Source organism: Xenopus tropicalis, chromosome 5, assembly GCF_000004195.4.
Source record: "Xenopus tropicalis strain Nigerian chromosome 5, UCB_Xtro_10.0, whole genome shotgun sequence".
NCBI lineage: Eukaryota > Metazoa > Chordata > Amphibia > Anura > Pipidae > Xenopus > Xenopus tropicalis.
In genome coordinates, this window is record NC_030681.2 from 98,577,556 (window position 1) to 98,602,848 (window position 25,293).

Here is a 25,293-nt window from a genome sequence, read left to right on the forward strand (position 1 = left end):
ACTTATCTGTTATCTGCTATGTAACCTGTGCCTTTTCTCCTTTTTTCCAGCTTGAATGGCTGCCCCCGGGGCTACACAGCAGCTTATTATATAAATTATAGTAGTGATACTGTAGCAAACACACCAGTTTTACCAGTGCAGGGCAACTGTGCATTATATTTTTATTACTTTAAAGCTCTTTCATTTTTTTAGTGTTACTGTTCCTTTAAGCACTGAGCAGCTGTGTGCCAGGCACCTCTGGAAGTCCATGGCTTGGCCCCAAGCATTTTGGATAATAGATCTTATACCTGTAGCTGCTATTTGCTGGCATAAAAACACATGCTGACTAACAAAAAAATTTGTAAGGGCACGATTTTCTTTAAAAAGCAAGAGGAGAGGCAGATTTGTACTTAACAATGACACACCCTGCAATCAATGGCAATTAAAGCATATTTTGTGGTGAGTTGTACTTTAATTTATGTTTTTGTCACGGTTACATTTGACATTGGATCCAGCCGTTACCATGGATACTAGAGCTACGGTGCAAGTTTAATATGCATAGAACGCCAATATTTTAAATCCTCATATATTATTGTAGCTTGCTACATGTACTCAGAGCCACAATGGCAACAGATATAAAACATGATTAAAGACTCACTAAATAAAAGCTTCCAAGAAAATTAACAATAAAAGAAATCAGATTATTCACAGTTGATGGAGATCTTAAAAAAGGAACTGATAAATAAATACTATAGGTATGGCATCTACTATCCAGAAACCTGTTATCCAAAAATCTCAGAAATCTAAGAATGTAATTTTATCAATTCAGTTTACTTAAACCAGTTTTTATTTTTGGCTGATTTACTTTCTCTCTGTAATTATAAGATTGTTACTTGAGCCTTAAAAAATAACTAAAATAAGCCTAAATGTTAATATTTTATTATTAAGTAGCCTAAAAAATGTTTTGTTTTTTTAATAATACAGAAAACCCTAGGAATTCTGAATAATAGACTCCATACCTGTGTTTACTAGGGCTTCCCTTTTTCCTTAGTGAATGTAACCAAACCTGTAGGAAACCAGTCATAGATTGGCCAGCTGAAGAGAAACATTTGACCCAGTAGCAGAAGGTGGGGAAGGGGAGCAATGTATACACATGTTATTCATCATTGGAATACAGCGAGCAGCATGCACATTTAATGATGCTGGGTTACTGTAGATGCTGAAGTTAAAAGCAATCAGGATGTAGGCATGCCATAAATCTGTATATCTGGAGAACATATACATGTGTCGCCCAGAGAAAGCCAACTTGTGGTCCTGTGGCAGCTGTAAGACTATAACTCCCAGCATCCTTACACAGACAGACCATGCAGGAGGATGCTGTGAGCAATAATGCAAAAACAACAGGATGACTGCACATTTGGGCATCTCTGTGTAAACTATTCCTTTATAGGAATGTATTTATCCACAAAGGTGAAAAAATGAACAATTACAGTGACCCACAGTTGCAAGTCAGTAATTAGTTGTGTTGGTCTAATTCTGGGGTCCAAATTGTCTCACTTGAACTGTTATAGAAACACTACTCCCAAAGATTCCTTGAGAGGTTTCCTACTGGAAGTGCTATGGGGTGCAGCTTAACAGGCCCCAAGACACAGGGTGGACATTATTGTTCTGACCAGATCTACAGGGCAAGCAATATAGGCACCAGCAAGGGTGAAGGGAAGAATTTCAGTAAATATGTTTGTTATGGTATGCACCAGCACACTATTTGAGCAGCTCAATTTGGACCAGTTTCTTGTCTCTCCTTACCCTTCCTGTGTCAGCTGGTCCACCCCTAACTCTTCTAGACAATGGGAGATTTTGACGGGGGGCCTTGGGAAGTAGGGTGCAAAGAGCCATGCTTGGATGCCAAAGCTCCTTTGGTCAGCTCTGATCAGGAAAAGCATGGCTAGTGTAAACACATGTCTGGTGGCTATGGGTTTCTGTACTTTATGCACCTTTGCACTTGTGTTAGCACATGGGCCCTTCAGTGTACTTGCTTGCCATCTGGCAAAGAAAGAACAAAAGGAAAAAGGACCCCCTTAGCCTCCTCTGCGGTTGGGAAGCGCTCTGCCTCACAGCTGCCCATCTCTCCTCCGGTTCCCTCTGGGGGTAAGGGCACTCGCAGGGCGCTGGCACGATTCAAGCAGTAGATGTGGCTGCCCATTACTGTGCATCTGAAGGGCATGTTAGAGTGGGGCGGCCCAGGGCCGGGGCGCAGGAGATGAACCCCCTCACTCCAGTGTCGAGCCATGGAATTGTAGGTGAAGACGCTAAGGCCGTGCTCCCGGCTGATGTCGAAGCGATAGATGCAGCCCCTATAGGAGACCATCCCGGCAGATCGTCTGCGACTGTTGTTGTACGGACATTCTTGCCATTCGTCCCGCTTGGGCTCATACTTGAGCAGCCGGTAGAACAGAGTCCCCCCTGAAACATAGATCTCCCCATTGCAGGTAGTAGCCTCATGGGCCACAGCAAATGCCCCTTTGGGTATCGGGGCTATTGTTGTCCAGCGGTCAAGGCGTGGGTCGTACTTCTCCACAGTGAAGAGACACTCGCCCCCGATGGCGTACAGGTAGCCATCTAAAGCCAGCAGCTTGAGCTGGGAGCGGGGCTGGGACATTGCTCGGAGCTTCTCCCAGGAATCAGTGAGAGGATTATAGCAGAAGACTTGGTCGGAGAGCTTGGCCTTGTCCCCGCTGCCCCTGATGCCCCCTGCGATAAACAGGTAGTTGTAGAGCACACACACCCCGCAGCCCTTGCTGTTGGCTTCCTCGGGCAGCCGGGTCAGGGCTTTCCACCCCCCACCGGACTCGCTGTAGAACTGAACCTGGTAAGTGGTTGCATCCTCCTCTAAAGAGACAACAGATGACGGGCTTTGGGGTCGGCTACTCTCCCGGCTCTGGGGTCTGCTGCTGCTACTCAGTCGCTCAAACGCATCGTTGAGCTCGGCGACTACCAAACAATGCTTGCCGTCCAGCCTGCGCTGCAGGATCAGCTCCCTCTCCGACCCGGTCAGCCTGCCATATACCGTGGGCTCCCGCAGCACCTGCAAGAAGTTGTCGCTCATGAACTTGTAGGCGGCCTCCCTGAGCTCGGTTAGTCGCTGCTTCTTAGCGATGTGCAGCACTTGGTAGCAGTTGCGCAGGCAGATCTGAGAGCGCATACTGTCCATGGCACACTGTACGGCACAGGGCATCTGCAGGAACTTGGCCCCGCTAATCACCTCCACTACATTGTCTTGGCCGACTTCTAGCCGCCCGCTATAGATATAATCCACCAGCAGCCGCAGGGTCTGGTAACTGAGCCCCTTTATCTTTAGGATGTCCCGGGACATGCGAGCCCTGAAGTAGTCGCTTTTCTCAGCCAGAACTGACTTGTGGGCTCGGATCCTCTGCCCTCCGGTCACTTCTATATCTAGATCGGGCGGTTCTGCGGGGCTGCTCCCTCCCTGCCCCCCCGGAGGCTCTGCTGCCCCCACCAAATCCCCCCAGTTGTGCCCAGGCCCCGAGTGGCTCCCGGGTAAGCTTCTCTCCTCTGCCTCCTCTTCGGACTCGGACATGGCGTTATTCATGTCCCACGGGCCCCCCGGCAGCCCCGAGCTTTCGCGGGACAGTTCCGCGCCCGATCTATCGTCGGTATCGCTGTGGGGGCTAATCAGGGGCATGGCAGCCTGGTGCCCGCTGTACCCGCCATTAGTCTCTGCCAGCTGGGCGCTGTCCCTAAGGCTGTGCTGAAACTGCCCGTAAGTGGCCCCAGGGGCAGCCGCAGTCCCGCACGCCTTCTTGGCACCCCCCTCATTCATATTCAAATCACCTGGATAGCAGGCACTGGGCCCCGGTTTCTCCATAGTCCTGCCGCTGCTCAGGGCTCATAACGCTCCCTAGTTCCTCGCCATGGCACCGGGCAGGACTGGGTACAACACTGTGCCTACTGCTGAGCCTACAGGGAGCGGAGGGTGTGTCGGGGATTATTACACAGGAGCTTGAACTCTTGAACCGGTACAGTTTGCTTTCTGCGTTTTGTTTTTCCTTTCAGCGACTCAAGCACTGGGTCAAAGCAGTTCCCTCTGAGTCCGCAGATTAACCCTGTGCGCAGCGCAGACTGTGCGACTCCAGCGTTAGGGAGCTTGCTGGTCACGTGTGGGCATGTTCGGGGCTGTTATTGGCGAATCATTTTGGAGTTTGATTCCTTAGTTCACTTCAGTAGTGTGTATGTGGCGTCAGAACAGGTCGGTCACTTTGATACATTTCCCATAATTATCCGCACAGGCTGCTTATTGTCATGGGTGGCTGGGGGTAGAGTATTCTCGTGGGTGGCTCTGTAAGTCTCCTCAGGAGTTGGGCAGCTATCTCCTGTTGCTGCCAGTGCTGTTATGTGGGGTCACAATGTACATTCCTACAGGTGGGCTGCTTGGCCTTTGGTACAAGTGGCCGGTCTGTCACAGGAAGGTGCTGCTCAGGCTTGGAGTACAAGCTGCAGGTATTTCCTGGGTCCTGAAACATAAACACATAAAGTCTTGTTACAGTTATTCATTTACAAGAATGTCCTACATATTCAACAGGAGATACAGGTCTCATATCAGTATACTCATGGCTCATTTTGTACTGCAGTATGGAGTATATGGTGGATTATACTTATTGTACAGTGCTGCGGAATATGTTGGCGCTTTATAAATAAATGTTAATAATAATACTGAGTTAGAGTGAAGTATTAGCTGGGGGAGATGGCTAGGAGCTTTCACTGCACCATGATGTGAATGCCACAGGGAGATTAGTTGCCTGTAATAAATCTTCCCTACTGTGGGCCACTAATCTTCCTGAAATGCCTTCCTCCCGGCAGTAATGTGAGTCGCTGTTAGCATAGCCATCATAAAGCTGCCTTAAGTTTCCACATGGGGAAACTTCGGGCAAGTTCTGAAGTGTAGATTTAGGGCTGAGAACTTGCTGAGAACATTATGTACGCTTCAAAATCCTCCTGCCTGTGCCTTCACCCGATAGCATTGAATACGCTCGGATGCAGGCACATGTAGCCAATATCTGCTGAAAATGCGAAGTCTCGCTTTTTTTTAGTGGATTTCGGCTACATGTGCCAACACCCAAGCGTATTTAATGCTATCAGGAGCAGGCACAGGTAGAATGATTTTAAAGCGTACGTAGCGTATTGCCCATGGTTAATATCAGCTCCCACGGGCAACTAATCTCGCTGAAATGCCTTTCCACTGGCAATAAAGTGAATGGCCAGTGGAAGGGCATACATGTCGCTAAAACAAAGCAACACTTGTGCCTTTCCACTGGCGATTCACTTTATTGCCTGTGGAAAGGCGTTCTGGGGAGATTAGTCACCCACAGTAGCTGAAATTTTATCACGAGGGACTGATCTCCCTGTATGCCACTGCTCTAATGCAAGGGCCCAGTAAATGCATTTAGTGGGTCCGAAGATGTTATAAAATGAATACTAGCAACTTTGCTACCAGGGATACAACCATGAAGGTACACAATGCATTACTACACCAGGACTTTAGGGGACAATGGCATTTTGAAGGGTGTAAAGTACCTTCCATAAATTGGCACTAAATTATACGGTTGTATAACCTAGGATTAAGACATTGGAGGTCATATTACAAAGGACGCTCTGTGCCATCTGCCATTATACCCCAGTGAGTGACGAGGGAAGCTGTTGCCTGGGGCAAGCTGATTTGTGGGGACTAGGTTACACTGAGGGGCATGGTGAGAGAGGAAGCAAGACACAGACTTGGGGATAAATCACTTTTAACACAGTTGTCATACAAGTTATACTTGGAAACAAAAGTCATGCAAGATATCATATTCAAATCCATATGTAGTTGTATAAAATGGAAATGGCGCTTTCACACAGTTCCAATCCCTGAAAGCAATGTCTCCCATACTGGGCATACTGTGACCTAGGATCAACTACAGATTTTATTTTTTCACATTGATTGCCATGGCTATTTACTGTACTCGCATCCAGCCTCCTATGGCCATCCTGGCTATAAGCAGCCATCGACAGCAATGGGCCACAGGTACACCTGCACTCCCCCTGTACCTCAGGACAGTAGCAGTCTGTGTAACGATCGCCTTTTATATAATAGCAGAACCCTATGAGCTGTGCACCAGAAACACTTTTATATTTTATTTCAGGCATGTACTTGTCAAAAAATGCATTTTGTTTAGCCACTGGCAAAGCCAAATTGTTGAAAATAATTGTGAGGCTTCAACATTACAAAGCAGACAAGGCTGCACATTAAGGCATGCTACAGAGCATTTGGTTTTAATAAATCAGTAAGCAAAGCATCACTAAACCGATTGCAAAATACACATAGGATGTCAGGCCACTGTAATTATGTACAGTATATAGCCAATGTATATAGGCAAGCTGTACAGAATAAACTGTGGGTCTGAGTTATACGATTGTACTTACACTTATACTTGTGCAGCCGGTCAGATTCTTTGCTTTCTTTTTTTTAATCTGGTAGCAAGCTGTTCAAGACGAATTGGTGATTGGTTGCTATGGGTACCTACACTTGTGCTATTTAAGATCTTCTGTCTGCAGTTTCTGGGAAATATGGTCTACATGAGTGTCTGCTGACCTGCTTTCAGTTACTATCATCACATTTGCATTTACTGTAAGAAAACAAAACCTTTGCTCTATATGCTGATCTTTTAGCTAGCTACATAAATCTTGTTACTGTACCATTAAGACAAACAACAGAAATTGACTTTCCTCATAAAACTGCCAAGTGGGGGGCATGGTCTGATAACACAGGGACCATGGTCAGGTGTAGAAGAACAAGCAAAGCCAAAAAGCAGAAACAAGCAGCCACAAACACACCCCTGTGTAGCTCTAATTGCTATGCAGGAAAACACACAATTTCTGGTGAACCATTAATCCAGATACGGTGTATGTGACTTTAGGCGTCACATTTACTCGCATAACATACCCCTCCATCTCTATTTGAATGACCCTTGAACAGGGCTGTCAAATCTCTATTTCTACCTTATAAATGTTGTTGAACAGAAACTCCCATAATCTTCAGAAGAAACTGTCTGTAGATAAAGGGAATTTTACAACTGGGGGGGAGCAAGAGGAAAAGCCTGTGCTAGATACTGTGTTAGTTATTTCTTAGAAATAAAGAGTGAACATGAAAAAGAAAAATTACGTACAGGTGTAAATCCCATGATAGATAAATATATCATTATATAATTAGTAAACACTCGTGGTTTCCATAACAGACTTGTATATAGTGAACTTTCCACCATAATTCTATTTGCCTTTCTGATAATTGCTCTTTTGTAAGTGCCTAAATTGCAGGTCATTTCGCCTTCAACTGCACTACTAACAAAGGCATTTGATATCACCTGCAGGCAGGTATAGGGTGGTATTTCTGAACAACATTGTCAGCCAAATGCTGTCTGTGATATGAGATATGAGCTGTAGAAAGGCTTAGACACTGAGAGGGCAGGAAAGCTATTGTAGTATGGACCATTATAAGGAATTTAAGATGGATAGCGAAAGGCACTCTTCCTACATTTCATGCAAAGAGCCTCCAACCAGCTCACTTTTGTCACCTATGGCCACTATTGTTTTGCATCTCTCTTTATACCACCTCTAGTCATTTCCAACCATTCAACTCAGTCTTTTACATCACTTCATGGGTGTCCTGCTATCTCTTTCATTAACTGTCCTAAACTATTGAATGCATACAGTAAGCTGAAATGATACGTATATTACAATAAATAATCAAGGATAGTGACTGAATAGGTAATCTTGTTTTAACATGCTTGTATCTGTGCATTTGTTATTTTATCAGGAAAATAAAAAAAAAAAAAAAGTACAGCTTATATTAGGTTGAATTGTTTTGTGTTTTCAGTTTGGCTTCTCTGCAATGTCAGCATTTACTGTGAAATGACATGTTTTATGTGTATAATTTTCCTGTCACAAATTAAATCTGGCACGTCTTTGGCAACATGTACAGAAAGGCCTTGTCACCTAGAGTAGGTATCGCTACAGCTACCTAGTAATCACCAAATTTAGCAGTATTGGAAAGTTTAAAATAATGATAAAGAATTCCAGTGATTCTAATAGAGGCTGCCAATCAGTCCCATTGAGCTAATAACAAAAAAAAACCTTTTTTTCGCATTCTTTAGTTCATGTTACAAATTGCACTGTGTATACCTTAACCCTTAACCTTTTCCATAAAGTTGAAATATGGTAACCCAAATAGATTTTCCCATACTATACATGGTATTGTATTAAGCCAATCACAATGAAGTCCCTGTAATTTCTTTTTCAATTATCTGCGCTAGACATACAAAGGATCCTTTTTAGATTGCCAAAGAGGACAATATTTGATTATTGGCCCCATGCTTCAATCAGTCAGATAACCCCTCTAATTATCATTCTGCAACACACCATTATTTATAAAATTATTGTTAGTCTCCTATTATAATATTATAATGCTCCACCAACTTGCAGGCTGCCTGTAGTATGTATACAGTGTAGGTCTGTGACTAGCCAGCTTGTCCTACTTGCTCTGGGATATAACTGTGTATTCCGTCACAGTGTAGTGATCGGAATAGTAGATAAATATATATAAGAAGTGTTTAAAGCACTGTCATTAGTGAATTTATTCTTGGTAAATGAATGATATAATTTATGCTCTTTCCTCCCACATTATCTCTGTTCCCTAGGAACTTTGTGCCATTTGTATTCCCTGTTAATATTAGAAATACAGCAGCTGTGTTGTTTTAACTTCCCCGTGTGCATTTGAGCCCCAGCCAGCATCACCCTGACTGACTGCATAATTCATTCTACAACATAATAGTCGATTTAGTTATAAATGTAAATACAACTTCCTGAAATGAAATCAAATATGTATCTTGCATGTAACTGTCAGCAATGCTATAATTAGGTTAATATTCTCAGGGCTACTTTTAAATTATTAAGGCAATTCTGTCAATTAGGTGCTCAGTTTATATATATGTGATGCCCTTGCTTCCTGAGACATCCGAGGAGGGTGTACAAGTACTGTACTGAAACATTGCAACAATATAATACTGAGTAGAACAGTTTCTTTAAAATTGAGAATGTTGACCATAAAAGGATAGTCAAAGCATCATCTGAGTTCCATGACCTGTATAAATATAATGAGCTTGTGGCATTCTGCTTTGATATGGGCAAAGCAATCTGCATTCATTTTGAATACCATTTTCTCTGATGTTAAATTTGATTACTGTATAAGCCTAGTTTTTCAGCACCCAAAATGTGCTGAAAAAGTCTCCCTCGGCTTATACTCGAGTCAGGTGCCATGGGTCCCTCCAGACTAGCACCCTCTGTCCTTTGTGTGCAAATTAGGCTACCCACAACCAGACCCTCCAGTGCCCTGGCTCACTCCCAAATTCATCTTCATCTACCATCCTCACCTTTCCCATTCCGCACTAGACTTTGCACTTTATATTCTGTATAAACCATAGTTTTGAAGGATTTAAACTCTTTGTGTTTTTGCTTGGTTGCTGATTGAGGTAAGGGGGTAGTACTCTTAAGGTATCATTGTTGATACCATATTGTTTTTGTTGACCCTCTTCGCCACTTACAGAGCTAGTTTACTGTTTTTCTTTTAAATAAATATTTAAAAACATACCCCATTGATGCCTCATTTAATGTCACTTTATTGGTATTTATTTTGATTATTGAAATTTAGCAGTTGCACTTCCCACCCTAGGCTTATACTCAAGTCAATACGTTTTTCCAGTTTTCTTAGGTAAAATTAGGTACCTCGGCTTATATTCGGATCGGTTTATACTGGAGTATATACGGTAGTTGCTTATTACTTGGGAACAAAATTTCACATTTCATTCAAATAACTGCTCATGACTTAAGGAAAGAATAATACCTATTTGTAATTTGCATTCACATTTGACCCTACAGTATTTTCTGATATACTTAGTTTCTTTAGCTTACTTTTTTTCAAAGATATTTGCATTTTGCAATGCTTCCTAGAATTCTGATACATTTGTAATCTGCACTGCTTCATGTAATTCCCCAGAATTATTACACAATAAAACAGTGTGTTAACTTTATAAATAGGATAAAGAGTATAATTCAATCTCAAAGGAGCAATGAAGGAAAGAAAAGCTGGCACTTAACCAGTAACACACAGAATGTGCCTTATTTGCTCTCAAGGTCACACATAGGGTAGGTACAGTATAGGTACAGTATATTCCTCTGTAATTTAGAAAAAGGAGCTAAAAGGAGAACTATACCCCCAGGTGATAAAAGCCCCTTTAACTATCACTGCCTTGACCCCCCTCACCTCTTCCTTATCACATAGTTTCTAAGCTTAACAACTGTCCCTATCGCACCAAATGATAGACGTGACACTACTTTTATTAAGGTAGATCTCATGATGGTGGCAAAAGTAAATCACAGGGTGACAAAGAGTAGGTACCTTGTTGTAAAGCCACTGGGAAAAACAGACAAGCACAATCATATGCACAAAAGCTAGATACAAAACACAGGAGTGTTAAGTATTAAAACATCATGCATGAGTTTTTTTGTACCTAATGCCAATGCACCCCACTGCAAAGCATCAAAGCATACCATATAAACACAGCTGACGAGTTATAAAAGGCTGTCAATTTGTTTTAAATATTTCATATGAGGTAACTTTAACTATGGGCCTGATCTGATACAGTTTGATGCACAAGTCAATTAGCAATGTAGAATTAGAAAAAGCCTTGTAATTTCTTCACACCTCATATACCCTTTACCTCTACCCTCAGCATTGTGTTCCCTGCAAATTAAAATGTGTTTGGAAAAACTATTAATAACATTTCTTCTTGTTACAGATTTAGAAAAAAAATCTGGGAAACATCAGTTATTTATATTAATTCAAATTAAAGGACTTCTCTGTTTCCCCACTGTTAATAAATGCAATATTTATTTAATTTTAACTTGGCCTTGAGACAACTTCAACTAAAATGCAAGACTGGTACTAATTTTAATGTTCTAACCAGGATGCCTGGTGATTCTTCATTGGAATCCAGTCAGCTTTTCAAGCACATTCACTGGAAACAGAGAGTTCTCTGTCTATTGTCCACCTACAGTACATTGTGGCTGAATAGTTGGAATCTGACATTTTTCCGTACTCTGTGCCCTAGATAGAAAGCTGTGTTGTAAAGCTGTACCTAGTACATCTACAGCAGCAATAAGCTTTAGACTAGCACTAATACAACACAAGATTTCTGTTATCCAGAAATCCATTATCTATAAAGCTCTAAATAATGGGAAGGCCATCTCCCATTAAATAATTTGTATTTTTTAAAAATGGGTTCCTTTTTCCTCTATAATAATAAAACAGTACTAATAATTCATCCAAACTAAGATATGATTAACTCTTATTGGAAGCAAAACAGTACAGTTGGGTTTACGTGATTTTTTAGCAGCCTTACGTTATGGAGATCCAAATTACAGAAAGATCCCTTATCTGCAAAACCCCAAGGTCCCAAGCATTCTAGATAATAGATTCTATATCTGGATTTTTTCTAAAATATTAAAAGGAAACCTGTAACCCTAATAATAATTGCAAAATTAAATTGGCATTTTTAACATACAGACCCAAAGATCTGGTTTGTTACACATAGGGGCACATTTACTTACTCACGAACTGGCCGAATGCGTCCGATTGCGTTTTTTTCGTAATGATCGGTATTTGGCGATTTTTCGGAAAATTGACGCGACTTTTTCGTTGCCATTCCGAATGTTGCGCAAAATCTGGCAATTTTTTCGTAGCGTTACTAGCCTTCGCGCCGAGTACGAAAGATTTGGATTCATTCAAGTTTCAATATGGTGACTTTTCTTGGGCCAGGTTGGAGCTGCAGGGTGCCATTGAGTCCTATGGGAGGCTTCCAAAATCATGTTAAGTCTGAAAGTTTCGCCCGCCGCTTACGAGCGATCAATACGAAAAAATCGCGACAAGATACGAGCGAATCGTAATGGCTACTAAAAACTCGCGTTTTTTCATGCAAATCGTATTGGTAACAAAAAAGTCGCGACAATTTCCGAAAAAAGTCGTAAAGGCGCCGAAAAAATCGCAAAAAATACAAAAAAGTCGCAAAATGTTCGTTTTCCAATCGGAATTTTTCCAATTCGGATTCGTGGGTTAGTAAATGTGCCCCATAGATTCCCAGATGTTCCTGGACTAAAATTCCCAAGATGCTTTTACCCTGATGCTATATTGCAGGTGCCTGGAAATATAGAACAGCAATATATAACTTTGGGAATTACAACAACAAGGGAAATGTGGCACAATTCATCCAAATAAATGCATCACAAGAATCCAGCATTTTAATCAGACAAGTTTGTGTAGGACAAACTGCATGTTTTAAATACCAGTAGTGTCACGTTGACACTTTTTACCATAAACATCTTGATACTGGGAAACTGTTAACAATTTAGCAGACTGTATTTTACTGAATTCTCCAATAACTGAAAAAATACATAATATGCAATAATTTGTACTGGTTTCATACAGACTGCACCACGTCACAATTTGTATGCATGTCCTTTTATTTTGTGTTCTTTTATGTATCAGTCATCCTGCAGTCATAACAATTCTCATAGCATTAATATTGGCAGAATAGCAAAATCCAAATCTTAAAGCTAATGGAAGAAACGGCATAGAGACTGAACAAACCACAATACCTAAGAAAGACTGACTGATCAGCATAAAAAATGATTAGTGATAAAGGAAAAAAATCAGGTGATTGTACCTGTGAGTATAGACATTTGTGAACACCTGGCAATCTGTATTAACTGATTCTGTTTGTGCTTTACTGTATAATCAATATTGCTTTATTAAATCAATGCAGTCTGCTCATTTAATTCTCTTCTGACGCATCAGTACAAACAATATTATTCCTGCGCTGTGTTCCCTTAAAGGAACAGTAACACCAAAAAATCAAAGTGTATAAAAGGAACTACAGTATAATGTACTGTTGCCCTGCACTGGTGCAACAGGTGTATTTGCTTTAGAAACATTACTATAGTTTATATAAATAAGCTGCTGTGTAGCCATGGGGGCAGCCATTTAAAAGAGAAAAGGCACAGGTTACATAGCAGATAACAGATAAGTTCTGTACAATACAATGGTGTTTTATCTGTTATCTGCTACGTAACCTGTGCCTTTTCTCCTTTTTCCAGCTTGAATGGCTGCCCCCATGGCTACACAGCAGCTTTTTATATAAACTATAGAAGTGTTTCTGAAGCAAATGTGCAAATTTTACCAGTGCAGGGCAACATTGCATTGTATTATGATTACTTAAAAACATTTTTATTTTTTGGTGTTACTGTTCCTTTAATTACTCAACTAGTCAATCTGGTCTGGATTTTCATTTAATTGTTGTTGTCATGGTTATTCAACTAGTTTTAAAGAAGAAGTTTTCTACAGGAATTTTTTTGAACATTTTTTATTTAGGGGAGCACTTGGAATGGCATGAATGGTACTGTACATTGTACTGTAAATGTAAAGAAGAAAAAAGTACTGATACTGTACCAACTGATCAAAGCTGAAAATGTATTCTCATTTTTTTCTCAACAAGTCTCATCCTTGATAAATGGTATTGAGCATTTGTCCACTTTTTTGTCTTGGGTATTTATTATTTGTCATGTGTCATGTCATGTTCTTGAGTGTGAGAACATCCAAGAAAAGTTTTCCTGAATTGCCCATGGTTCCCATAGATTTTAATGGTAAAGCAACTCGAGAATTTGTTGCAGCTAACAAGAATGTATTATACTGCAAAAGAAAGATTATGACATTTCCTTTTACCTTATGCGCCACTTTCCTTTGAACAATGTATATAGTATATAATGTGCAACCTATGCTTTCTGCTTTTGCTGTTAGAGAAATTTTACACATCATACTTCTGCAAATAGATTAGGCACTAAATATTAACCCTGGTTTAAAGCGCAACTAAACTGCATAAGTAAAAATTATAGTATGTAGTAAATTATATATGGACATTTCTCTGCTTGTGCTGCTACACATCACTATATTGCCTGAAGTCGTGTTAAAAGTTACCTTAACCATAGCATTACTTACTTAATGCTGGGAAATAACGCTACATTTAAAGCAAAAAGTGCCGCATGTATTTTCAATAGCACTGTAGAAAAATAATGCTGTTTTATACAGGAGACAAGTAGAAAGAAAACATTCCTACAATGTTCTTTGTTACATTTCCTTAGTCAGAAGTCTTTCTTCCCACCACTTTAAAAGGGAAACTACAGCTAAAATTGATACTTTTCTGAAGGAAAATAGGTCAGTAATGTAGCTAGCTTTAATTATTAATTAATAAGAATTTGAAGTTGTGAAATTTGAGAGAGAAACAGATAAATAGTATATTATATTATTATTAGACGTTTGTGTCTCCATACCTTGTTCTGATCGGACACCCACCTAATGGCCTCATTGGCTGTGCAGAGTGACCACACCCAACACCAAGACTAATAGCTTTAAAGGTGGTCATACATGTTAAGGTCACCTAAGGTGAGCGATATTGGGCTTGTTCAATCATTTGGCCTTAGGTATATGGGCTGTAGGACTGAGGAACGAATCAACGAGCCAACTCAGTCCCCGATCCGACAAAAAAATCAAACCTGCCCAATTGAGATCTGACAAATTTTAGGCCAGATATCGGTCATGTAGGTGGGTGGGTGACCATACATATGAGCAGGTAACCTACCGAATCGGTCTAAAGGACCTGAATCACCGGCTATATTTGTGTGATGTATGATGGATACCATAAAGTACTGTGTAGTATGAAATGAAGTGATGTTTAGTGGTTTGTTCATATGCACCAAATAACTGTTAATTGCGTGGGACTACTATATATTTCACAGTGTTGATGATACCTTGCTAGACCTTCTGGGTTAACATATAACCATCTCTTTCTAACTTCCCCAAGCAAAACTCTCAGCAAAGCTACCCCCTCTGCAAACAAGGCAAGCAGGGATCTAGTTAAAACTTATATTGAATTCTACAAGAGAATTGGTGCAAGGGAATGTGAGGGTTACACTTCATGTGCATACAAAAATATCAGGAGCCCCAGATTAATTATAAAAGGAGCTTTTACCCTAAGTGACACAAAACACAGAAGATATTGTATGACTGTTCCAAATGAATGCCGCTAAGTGCTGGCCAGTTGGTTGCTCTGATCCCCTTGGGGCCAGTCTGGGAGTCTGTGGTCTCACATCTGAATTTCATTTGGTGGTCTTGGATCCCGTTCTAACAAAAAGGCACATATAATTACCACTATGAAATAAAATCAAGGATTTTTGTTGTCAGGAAGGATTTTTATCCTTTGGGGATAAAATAGTGTGCTGGTAGAATTGTTATCCTTCCTATCAATCAACATGGAAGGGTTTTGGAATAGTTACACTCAAACACCAATCTGATGACATATTGGGGAAATGACTGCTTGTTTGGCAACCTCGCAAAGTCTCAGTGTATAGCCACCTTTACACCTCCACAGAAATTAGATATAACGCAAGAGAATAATACTTATATATTCACCATTTTTATTTGATAAACCAATAAAGGGAACATTTAAAGGAATAAAGATACAGACACTGTTTAAAACTAAGTTACTACATTTTTGTTGTTTTCACTTTGTTTTATTAATTTAGCATCTATAAAGGAAATTTTAGGCTGGAAATATGTTTGTGCTGTTCAGATCACAAAGAATCTTATTTTGTAGGCAAAGGGTGTCAAAAGCAACCCACCAGGGTTCGGGGGAGTCTATAAATAACAACGCAACCACATTCAGGGAATGAGCACATTCTTGACAGCAACTGAACACTGAGTTATACAACTTCTTGCCATTGTGCTGTGCCCACAGCATTTAGTAAAAAAATGTAAAGTAAATGTTTCTTTAATTGCTAATGATGGCAAACTATTATTGCATGCCAACTTATCATAGAGATAAATCCATGTTGTAGCAAGGACTAATACTAATGATGAACAAGTTCTACAGCACTGCATAACATGTTGGTGCTTTGTGAATGGAAGGTAATTAGATTAAATTCAATAAACAAACTGAAAAGTAGGGAGCAAGGTGTAATTAAAAGGCATGTGATTTGTGGTATGTAGGCAAGGTTGCACTCAGTGACAAGTTTAAACGGAAAAAGTATATACAGCTAAGCAGAGAGGTAAAAGGAGAGGAAGTGTAAGACACACTAAAAACACAGACAGAAAGGGACAGAGACAAGGGTTAGGTAAAAACAGGGGGATATGTGAGTGAAGCTGGAAATGATAGATGAAAAAATGACTTTTTATACTATGCTACTTTTCACCTTAGAGGTACTTTTTTTGTTTAGGTAAATCCAAGAAAGAGCTTTGTGACTAAAGTTCAAAGCAATATGTGTGACAAATTCTAGCACTCTCCAAACTTTATACCTACACTACAGTAGCAACATACTGGGCTGCTTTTCATCAGGAGGGATTGGGCTTTGTGAAGAAGGAATGGTTGTGAAAGGATACAAGGGGGGATAATGGAACCTGAGTATGCCCTGCTGACTTCTGGTCATGCAACAGATCTGTCCCATGCAGCTCTTTCATTTTCCCAGGGACAAACGGATGGCATGCTCAGCTACAGTACATCATCTCCAACTATGATTGCCAACACTTCTGTAAAAAGATACCAGACTTCCTTTCTGTGGCCTCCCATTGAATAACACTAGCATAAAAAGTAATATTTACCAGTTGGCCAAGTAAACTACTGATGGCAACCCTACCCCAACTCCAGCCACTAAAAATTATAATACATTTCTATGGAAAGCAAAGTCTGAGTGTATGACTGTCTGAGTCCCCCCTGAGAAAGCACTTTTACCCCTATTACTTCTGTTCCGATGCTTTAATTATCTATATTTCTATCTTCATTCCTGGTTCTTTTTTTACCCTAATATTAATCAAATCAGTGCTACATAAAACTAATGTTAAGTTTGAGTGCTTAGAAGTAAAATATCACAGACAATTTTTCACTGTAGAATTTGTACTTAAAAAAAAATGGTGGAGGGCCTTAATACCTCTGTATGGTCCCATTATATGGGTTTTATATAACAGCAACGTGTATGTTACACCCTTATTTTTATCAACATATATTTGTCTTTCGTTCAAACCTGATATCACCATTAGTACTAGCAGTGGTTAATGCCGGCTGCTGTTTAGTGCCAGTACTTTGTCAGTGGAGTTTTCTGTCCAGGAATGAAATGTAAATGTTTAAGTGGTGCTTATATCATTCAGAAATAACTGGTTTACATTACCAGAGCCCTGCAAGCAGAAAGTATTATCAAATTACAGATCCTCGCGTTGGGAAATAGTACATTCTTTGTAAGTGGCATGCCACAGAGCACACCATAATGTGTTGCAATTCAAAGAAAAAAAATGCAAACAATATATTCTCGCGCTTGGTTTTCAGAAAGGCTATGGTTTAAACATGTGTTATACCTGCAATGTTCTGCGAGACCTTTAAGCATCACTGACTAATATAAACTTGACTTGTTTTTACAAACATTTTTCTTGCAATCTTAGCCTTTCATTTAAAGGAAAGGTATACCAGATATATATAGGGCTTTATGCTTATAAACAGGGTGAAAATTTCCATTTAGTAAAGGGCAAATGGCCATATATAATGAAATATACACCACTTATAGAGATTTAGACATTTTTTGGTTAGTCTATTTGTTTTATTTGATGCATGTTCCTAACCCCCTGACCACCCAATCTGAGGGGAGAGGCAGCCGCTTGTGCCATCGCCAAATTAATAAGTTTATAAAGCCTTGTAGTGTGGATTTTCAAGAAAGTAACTGTGTTTAATGAAATGAATACTGCAAAGGTGCAGAAGGTAAAAAAACCTACACCATGATATTCTGAGACACTGTGCAGCAGGTCTTTTTTTTATATAAATAACAGAGTATTCTCTAAGATTCAGCAACTTCAAACAAGAGAGCTGCTGAACAAAATATAAAATACAGGACACTGTTTGCTTAGGACCATATATTTTTGCAATGTGCTTATCAGGGCATATTACAATAAAGAACGAACAGCTCTGTTTGCCTGGCTTGGGAAAGGACTGACCCAGGGTCTCTCATTTTTCTTACCCTGAAGGTCTGCTGTTGGACTGTTCGATGCGATTCCTGGCCGATTGTCCATTCACGTAGTAAAATACAAAATTTCTTAGTAAATCACATTCAGCTTCTAACTAGGGGGGAGATTTATCAATCCACGAACAGCCCGATTGTTCGTTCGATCGGACCGTTCGTGTTTTCTGTGACTTTATTGTACCTCGCGTATTTTCGCTGATTTTTTCGTTATTTAACGCAACTTTTTCGTACTGTGCGTAAAAAAAAACGCGACAATATGTCATATTGTCGCAACGAGTACGAAATTTCGGATTCATTCAAGCTTCAGTATCGTGACTTTCCTTGATCCATGTTGGAGCTGCAGTGTGCCATTGATTCCTATGGGAGGCTTCCAAAATCATGCACAGAAGGACCAAAGTCGGAAAGGTTTTCCTGCATTTTACGATCATTCGGATATGAAAATTTCGTGACTTTCGGATCACCAATACGATATTATCGTGACTAATATGATTTTTCCGTAAGCATATTCATGATATTTGCGATCATCAGAAATTATCGTATCCAATCCGAATTTTTCCCATTCGCGATTCGAACTCGCGTTTTAATGAATCGGCCCCTAGGTCTGGCTTTTCTGCAGCCAGTGCAGCAACTGCATTATTTCCAGCACCACTGCTCAACTCTGTGGCCACCAGTGATTAGCCAACAACAATCCATCTCCACCCTGCACCACATTACACCACCCACCCATATGCATGGGGTAGTGGGGTCCAACAGGACCAAGGCCCATCAGGTTTTCTTCTGGTGGGTCAGTCCAATCCCTCATACAATCCACTGATACCTGTGTTTCAACTAGTCAAACTGCTTTGAACAACCGAATGCCATTCTGGCTTATTCAATTGTAGTGATCAGTGCTTTTCAGCAGCGGTGCTGAGCACTATCATCTGTCCAAATCCTTATTCTCTGATAAGTATCACATACAGGGAGAAAGGATTTAGACAATTATTATGTTACAGTGTCACATCTAAAACCCTCGGTGTTGTGAGCAAAAACTATAGCTGATGCCTCCAATTTGATATATTTAACACAATGTTCAGATTAAAATGCAGTCATGAAAACATACAACAATGTAACTGTGCATATACAGTAAGTTAGCAAACACAGAAAGCAACAGTTATGCTAAACTCAATAACACAGAGCTATAAATAAGACTTGTGTACACTGGAAATTTTATAGGAAAACTATACCCCTGATGTAGGTCTCTAGAAAAATATATCACATAAAACCGCTCAGATGTAAAACCCTTCTTCAGCCAAATAAACCATTTTCATTAAAATGTATATTTTAAGTGGTATGTGCTGTTAGATAATCTTGAACAGAGTATAGGGCTTAGTGCTAATTGAGGGGCAAATGGCAAAATCTTGGCTACACTCTGCACACTGTACTGGATAAAATATCAGGTTATCAGATGCAAAGTGCAGTGTCAGTGGATGCAGGCCAGTCCTGTCCTAAAACATCAGGTAGGTACAGGGCATAATTTCTGCCTGCATCTGCCCCTGTTCCCTAACTGATCTGAATGACGTGTAAGTAAGGGAGAAAATGCAGAACCAAAACTGAAGGCACAAAATGACCAATAGTGAAAAGACACTCACAAAGTGGAAGTGGTGGTCCAGGTGCACCAGCCCCAGACCCTCAGCATGGGGTGCATAAAGCGAAAGCAGCAACCACTATGGGCATATAGGCACTCAAGGATCTCCACAGGGGTCACAAAGTTTAAAAGTAAAAAAGATTTTTATATTTTATCATGAAAACATGAAGCATCTCCATAAACCCTATGCATTTCATGCCCTAGGGGCACTTAGTCATGGGCTGGTGCAAGTAAAGGGGAACAGGTAGGGGGGCGAGGGGATGCTTATGTTTCTTCCCCCCCACTACTAACAAATATAGCACTGTGAAATGCTGTCAGCACTGGCAGCCACAAATCCAGTTGTTTTAGTTACTTTCTCCACTAGATACAGTATACCATGAAAACCTTCAAAGACATCAGTTAAAAAAAGCTGATGTTAGGGTGAACTTACACTTTAAAGTATATAAAGAAGAATTATGTTTGACTATTATACAGAACAACTGCTGCATAAGTAATACAAAGTTCAGTCCTTCCAGTTGAGGCAAAAGTCAAACATCCCTTATCGTAATTTAATATGTTTGCTCAATATACAGTGAAATTAGTTCTGTCACAGGTTATGCCTCTTGTAAATAAAAAGGGTGTTTGCCTGCAATGTTTGACACTCGCTATTTTATCCTCTGTTTTCTGTGTGGTTAAGTCATTTTTTGTTAACTGCTGCACTGATATCACTCAGTCTTGCCCAAGAGAGCAGGCGCGGCTCATGAGCCTTAGCTGCTAGTGTGTATAGAAGCTGTGAACAAAGCTGTTACTTCATGATATGAGTCAAGTGGTTAAACAACTCTATCTATAGTGTATATCTACTGTATATCTGCAAGGGTAATGGCACACGGGATATTTTGCTGCCTGCAATAAATATCTTCAGACAACAAATCATGCTTCTTTCATTTCTTATTCATTGTAAAGAGCCTGCTAATGAACTGGGCAATGAGCTAAAGTGACAGTAAATGACAGCAACAAAGGATTTCATTGGAGTATTCACAAGAATAAAAACAAACAAGCAATTTGAAGTACCTAATTAGACAAGGAAGTGTTTGTATGGAGGGAACTGTTCCAGTTCTACCGAAATAAGTCTTAAGAACAGAAGTAAATAAAGAAGCAGGGGAATGTGGAGGTATCCATTAAGGTGCAGCCTATTCCCTAAGAAATACCATCTTGTTTAAAAAGCAGTTGACCTTATAATTAAAGCACATGTCAACCCCAACAATATTTTTTTGCCTAATAAAAGAAAACCCAATTCCATGCAACTTTCCATTCTGAATTCATTGAAAATGTTTAGTGCTTTAAAAGTTTTTTGCAAATGTAATTGTTATTGAATGGAGCATTTGCTGAACTCCTGGTTGTTACTTTTTGAACAGTGTTGCAAAGGTCAGTCTTCTCCAGCAATACAGGTCTGTCAGTCTGCTGGCTTGTGTTACATTGCTTTAAGATTTTTTTTTTAAAAAAGGACAACTAAACCCTAAAAATTAATATGGCTAAAATTTCTATATTTTATGTACTGTACTTACTGCACCAGCCTCAAGTTTCAGCATCTTAATAGCAGCACTAATCCAGGACTTCAAACGTCATATAAGTTGATGCTACAGGACTAATGATTAAATTCTGATGCTAATGGCACTGGTTTATGAGCTGCCATGTAGTAATTATATTAATGACTAGTCAGCCTTATATTGTGACATTTATATTCTATATATACAGTATATTGTGAGTCGCCCCCTAAGTTCAGTAACTGACAGCAGCACAGAGCTACTGGGGCATATTAGTAGGCACAGATCTTCCCTGCTAAAGGGCTGTGGTTGGCTTGGGCTGGTACAGCAAACATTTTTGCCTTACTTCTTAAGTTAGGCTTTATTTCTCCTTAATTATGTTGGGTTGAAAAATCTAACATACTGTTCTTCGACTTCAGCTTATTCTTTCGCTTTTTCTTATTATTATTCTTAGCGCCCCCCATTTTCTAAACGCTACTCCTCCTACAGTTTTAGGGGTACAACACCCAAACTCTCCACACTTCTTCACCCTATAGCGGAGCAGGTTGTTTGTAATTGCGCCCCCCTGTCTTTTTGTGGCGCCTCTCCGAACACCCAGCTTTGAAACTACAGCCCCCAAACTTGAATAACATAATAATGGGGTCACTTCAAATGAAACAGCGACATTTGTTGGATGACCCCCAAAGTGGGAGGGGCCAACAACTGCCAATCAAATTTCACCCATTGACTTTTATGGGGGAACTGCTGCCAGTCTTAGAGCTTTAAAGGCTAAACTCCCCAAACTTGAATCACATAGTCATGGGGTCAGCCTGAATGAAAATATGATGATTGTTGGAGGCGGGCGGAGCTGTTAACAGCCAGTCAGATTTTACCTATTGACTTGGTGGAAATCCAAACTGATGCCATTCTCACAGTAATAACACCAGGGTCCCCAAACTTTGCAGAGTTAGGCACCAGGTAACTGTGGTTCAAGGTTAGAAAAAGTGGGCGGGGCCACCAATCGGATTTTACCTATTAACTTTCAATGGGGAAATTCAACCTGCTGCCATTCTCACAGAATTAACAAAAACTTTTCACAGTTGGTTAATAGGTGAATGCAGTTTTAGTTTTGAAAAGTGGGCGGAGCCACCAACAGCCAATCAGATTTCACCTATTGAATTTTATTGGTTTGATGCCAGGGTTCCCAAACTTTGCACAGTCAGTCACTGGGTGACTTTGTACTCAAGGTTAGAAAAAGTGGGTGGGGCTGCCAAAAGCCAATCACATTTCTTTTATTGTTTTCAGTGGGTAAATTTTTACTGCTGCCATTCTTTAAATAGTAATACTAAGGTCCCCAAACTTTGCAGTTCAAAAATAGGAAAAGTGGGTTGGGCCACTAACAGCCAATCAAGTTTCATCCATTGAATTTTATTGGTTTAAATTTAAAATGCTATAATTCTCACACTATTTATGCCAGGGTGCCCACTGTTTGTCATTGGGTGACTTCGACTCAAGGCTAGAAAAAGTGGGCACACCCACCACCAATCACAATTTACCTATTGACTTTTAATGGTTCTTTAACTATTAATCTTAGGGTCCCTAAACATTGCAGAGTTAGTCACTGGGTAACTGTAGTTCCGGGTTAGAAAAAAAGGGGTGGAGCCACCAACCGCCAATCAGATGTCACTCGTTGACTTTCAGTGGGGAAATTGAATTGCTGTCATTTAGACACTATTAAAACCAGGGGCCCCAAACTTTGCACAGTGGTTTTTACTATATAACTGTGGTCCAAGGTTAGAAAAACTGGCCAACAACAGATCAGATTTTATTCAGTGACTTCACGTTTTTAGCCATATTAATTTTTAGGGTTTAGTTATAATTGCACAAGTCACTTAAATGTCTTTTAATGCACTCTTTTGTTGTAAGAATATTAGACCTGTTATGGTCATGGAAGTCTTAAGTGAGTTCTAATATCCTTATATTTTACAACAGGGGAACATTAGTCCTTATATCATCCTAGTTTATTTGCCTAGGGAGATAACAGAAGTTCCTTAACACAAAAAAACTGATCATATAACATCATACACTTTAGTCTTTTTAAGTCCTTAGATCTTTAAATAAAGTAAATTACAGTGTCATTATTAATCTTCATTTTGTACAGCTATATAACAGTTATAGCAGCGCAACCCCTGTTTGTCTCCAACACTTCTAAACTGCCTTTCATAAAACAACTTCACTTGAAGAACATATCTGTGAATATAAACATCATCACATTTACCCACCAGCTGCTACAAAATCAACATATTGTGTGCTTTGTTGATTGGTTCTTTCCTTTAAATAAAATTGACTTTTCTTCTCTATAGAGCTGTAAATTCTTCAATATGCTTTGATCTACAATATGCACTAATCCATTGCTTTCCAATACACAGTGCGCTAGGTATGCTGTATGGACCTCACAATGCACCTAGTTTGTCGTGCATTCATTCCATCTCCATATTTAAGAAGTAATGGTAGGTAGATAGATAGTATTAAACTCTATATTCCAGTATATATTGAAGAGGGAGAAATTAATTTTAAACAATCATATCTTTCATATCTTATTCATCGAAAAAGAGCCTGCTAATGAACTGGGTAAAGGTCTAAAGTGAGGTACCTAAATGGACAAGGAAGTGTTTGTGTGGACAAAACTGTTCCAATGCTTTTGAAATAAGTCTTAAAGGAACAGTAACACCAAAAAATGAAAGTGTATAAAAGTAACTAAAATATAATGTGCTGCTGCCCTGCACTGGTAAAAGTTGTGTGTTTACTTCAGAAAGTCTACTATAATTTATATAAATAAGCTGCTATGTAGCCATGGAGGCAGCCATTCAAAGGAGAAAAGGCACAGGCACATAGCAGATAACAGATAAAACACTATTGTATTCTACAGAACTTATCTGTTATCTGCTATGTAACCTGTGCCTTTTCTCCTTTTTTCCAGCTTGAATGGCTGCCCCCGTGGCTACACAGCAGCTTATTATATAAATTATAGTAGTGTTACTGTAGCAAACACACCAATTTTACCAGTGCAGGGCAACAGTGCATTATATTTTTATTACTTTAAAGCTCTTTCATTTTTTGGTGTTACTGTTCCTTTAAGAACAGAAGTAAATGCAAAGGGGAATGCAGAGATATCCATAAAGTTGCAGCCTATTCCCTAAGAAATACCTTATAATTAAGTTGCAGAAGCAGTAGAAATCATAATTTTAAACTATTTGCATTTAGTCTTGATTTTCTATTGTAGTTTTTGAAACATCTAGATTTTTTGTGCAATGCTTTTCCTACTATTTCAAGTGGAAGGGTTCTGTAAGGGAATAGGTAGAGGGCACTAGACAGGAGATGAGAAAGTGAGTCCTTAAGGCAGGGGCTGTTACAGGACAGGACGGAGCAGGCGGACACTGACAGGACAAAGTGGGCAGGGACTGACAGGACGGAGTGGGATGGAACGGGCGAAGCAAGGAGCGAAGGAGCAAAGGCAAGGAGCGAAGTCAGGAGCCAGAACAGGGAACACAAGCTAGGGGCAAGCCACAATGCTTAATGTTTGACTAATGTTCAGGCAAGGTGTGTGAGGATTGCTTGGTTTAAATAGAGTCAGCCCAGATTGGCTGACTCCATCTAACCAATAAGGCTGCTGGGGTGATGTCACAGGATACAGGTGAGTGGAACAACATATAAGCAAAGAACTCTTGCCAGCTGCTCTCCTGGTTCAATGGTTAGGAAGAGCAGCCAACAACCAGGAGGTACTGGGATCAAACCCCAGCAGCACCTAACACCTATGTTCCATTCAAAGCTTGAATTGGTGATCTACAATCTGCACCTTGCTGGCAGCCCTCTTTAATGCCTGCCATAGTACAGCAGCATGTACAGGGCTCTGATGCTCCTAAGCATCTAGCACAGGGGGCTCAAACTCAATTTACCTGGGGGCCACAGGAGGCA

General features: G+C 40.1%; 1 protein-coding gene across 1 annotated transcript in view; it reads right to left on the minus strand.

The window, feature by feature from the left end:
- Window positions 1-431: 431 nt before the first annotated feature.
- The window catches only part of kbtbd11 (kelch repeat and BTB (POZ) domain containing 11), a 31,767-nt gene continuing 6,905 nt past the window's right edge, over window positions 432-25,293 (minus strand). Inside the window, exon 2 of the mRNA XM_004914487.4 lies at window positions 432-4,511. Coding sequence (XP_004914544.1) covers window positions 2,003-3,865 — 1,863 coding nt within the window. The 5' untranslated portion in view covers window positions 3,866-4,511 and the 3' untranslated portion in view covers window positions 432-2,002. The remainder of the gene's footprint in view (window positions 4,512-25,293) is intronic.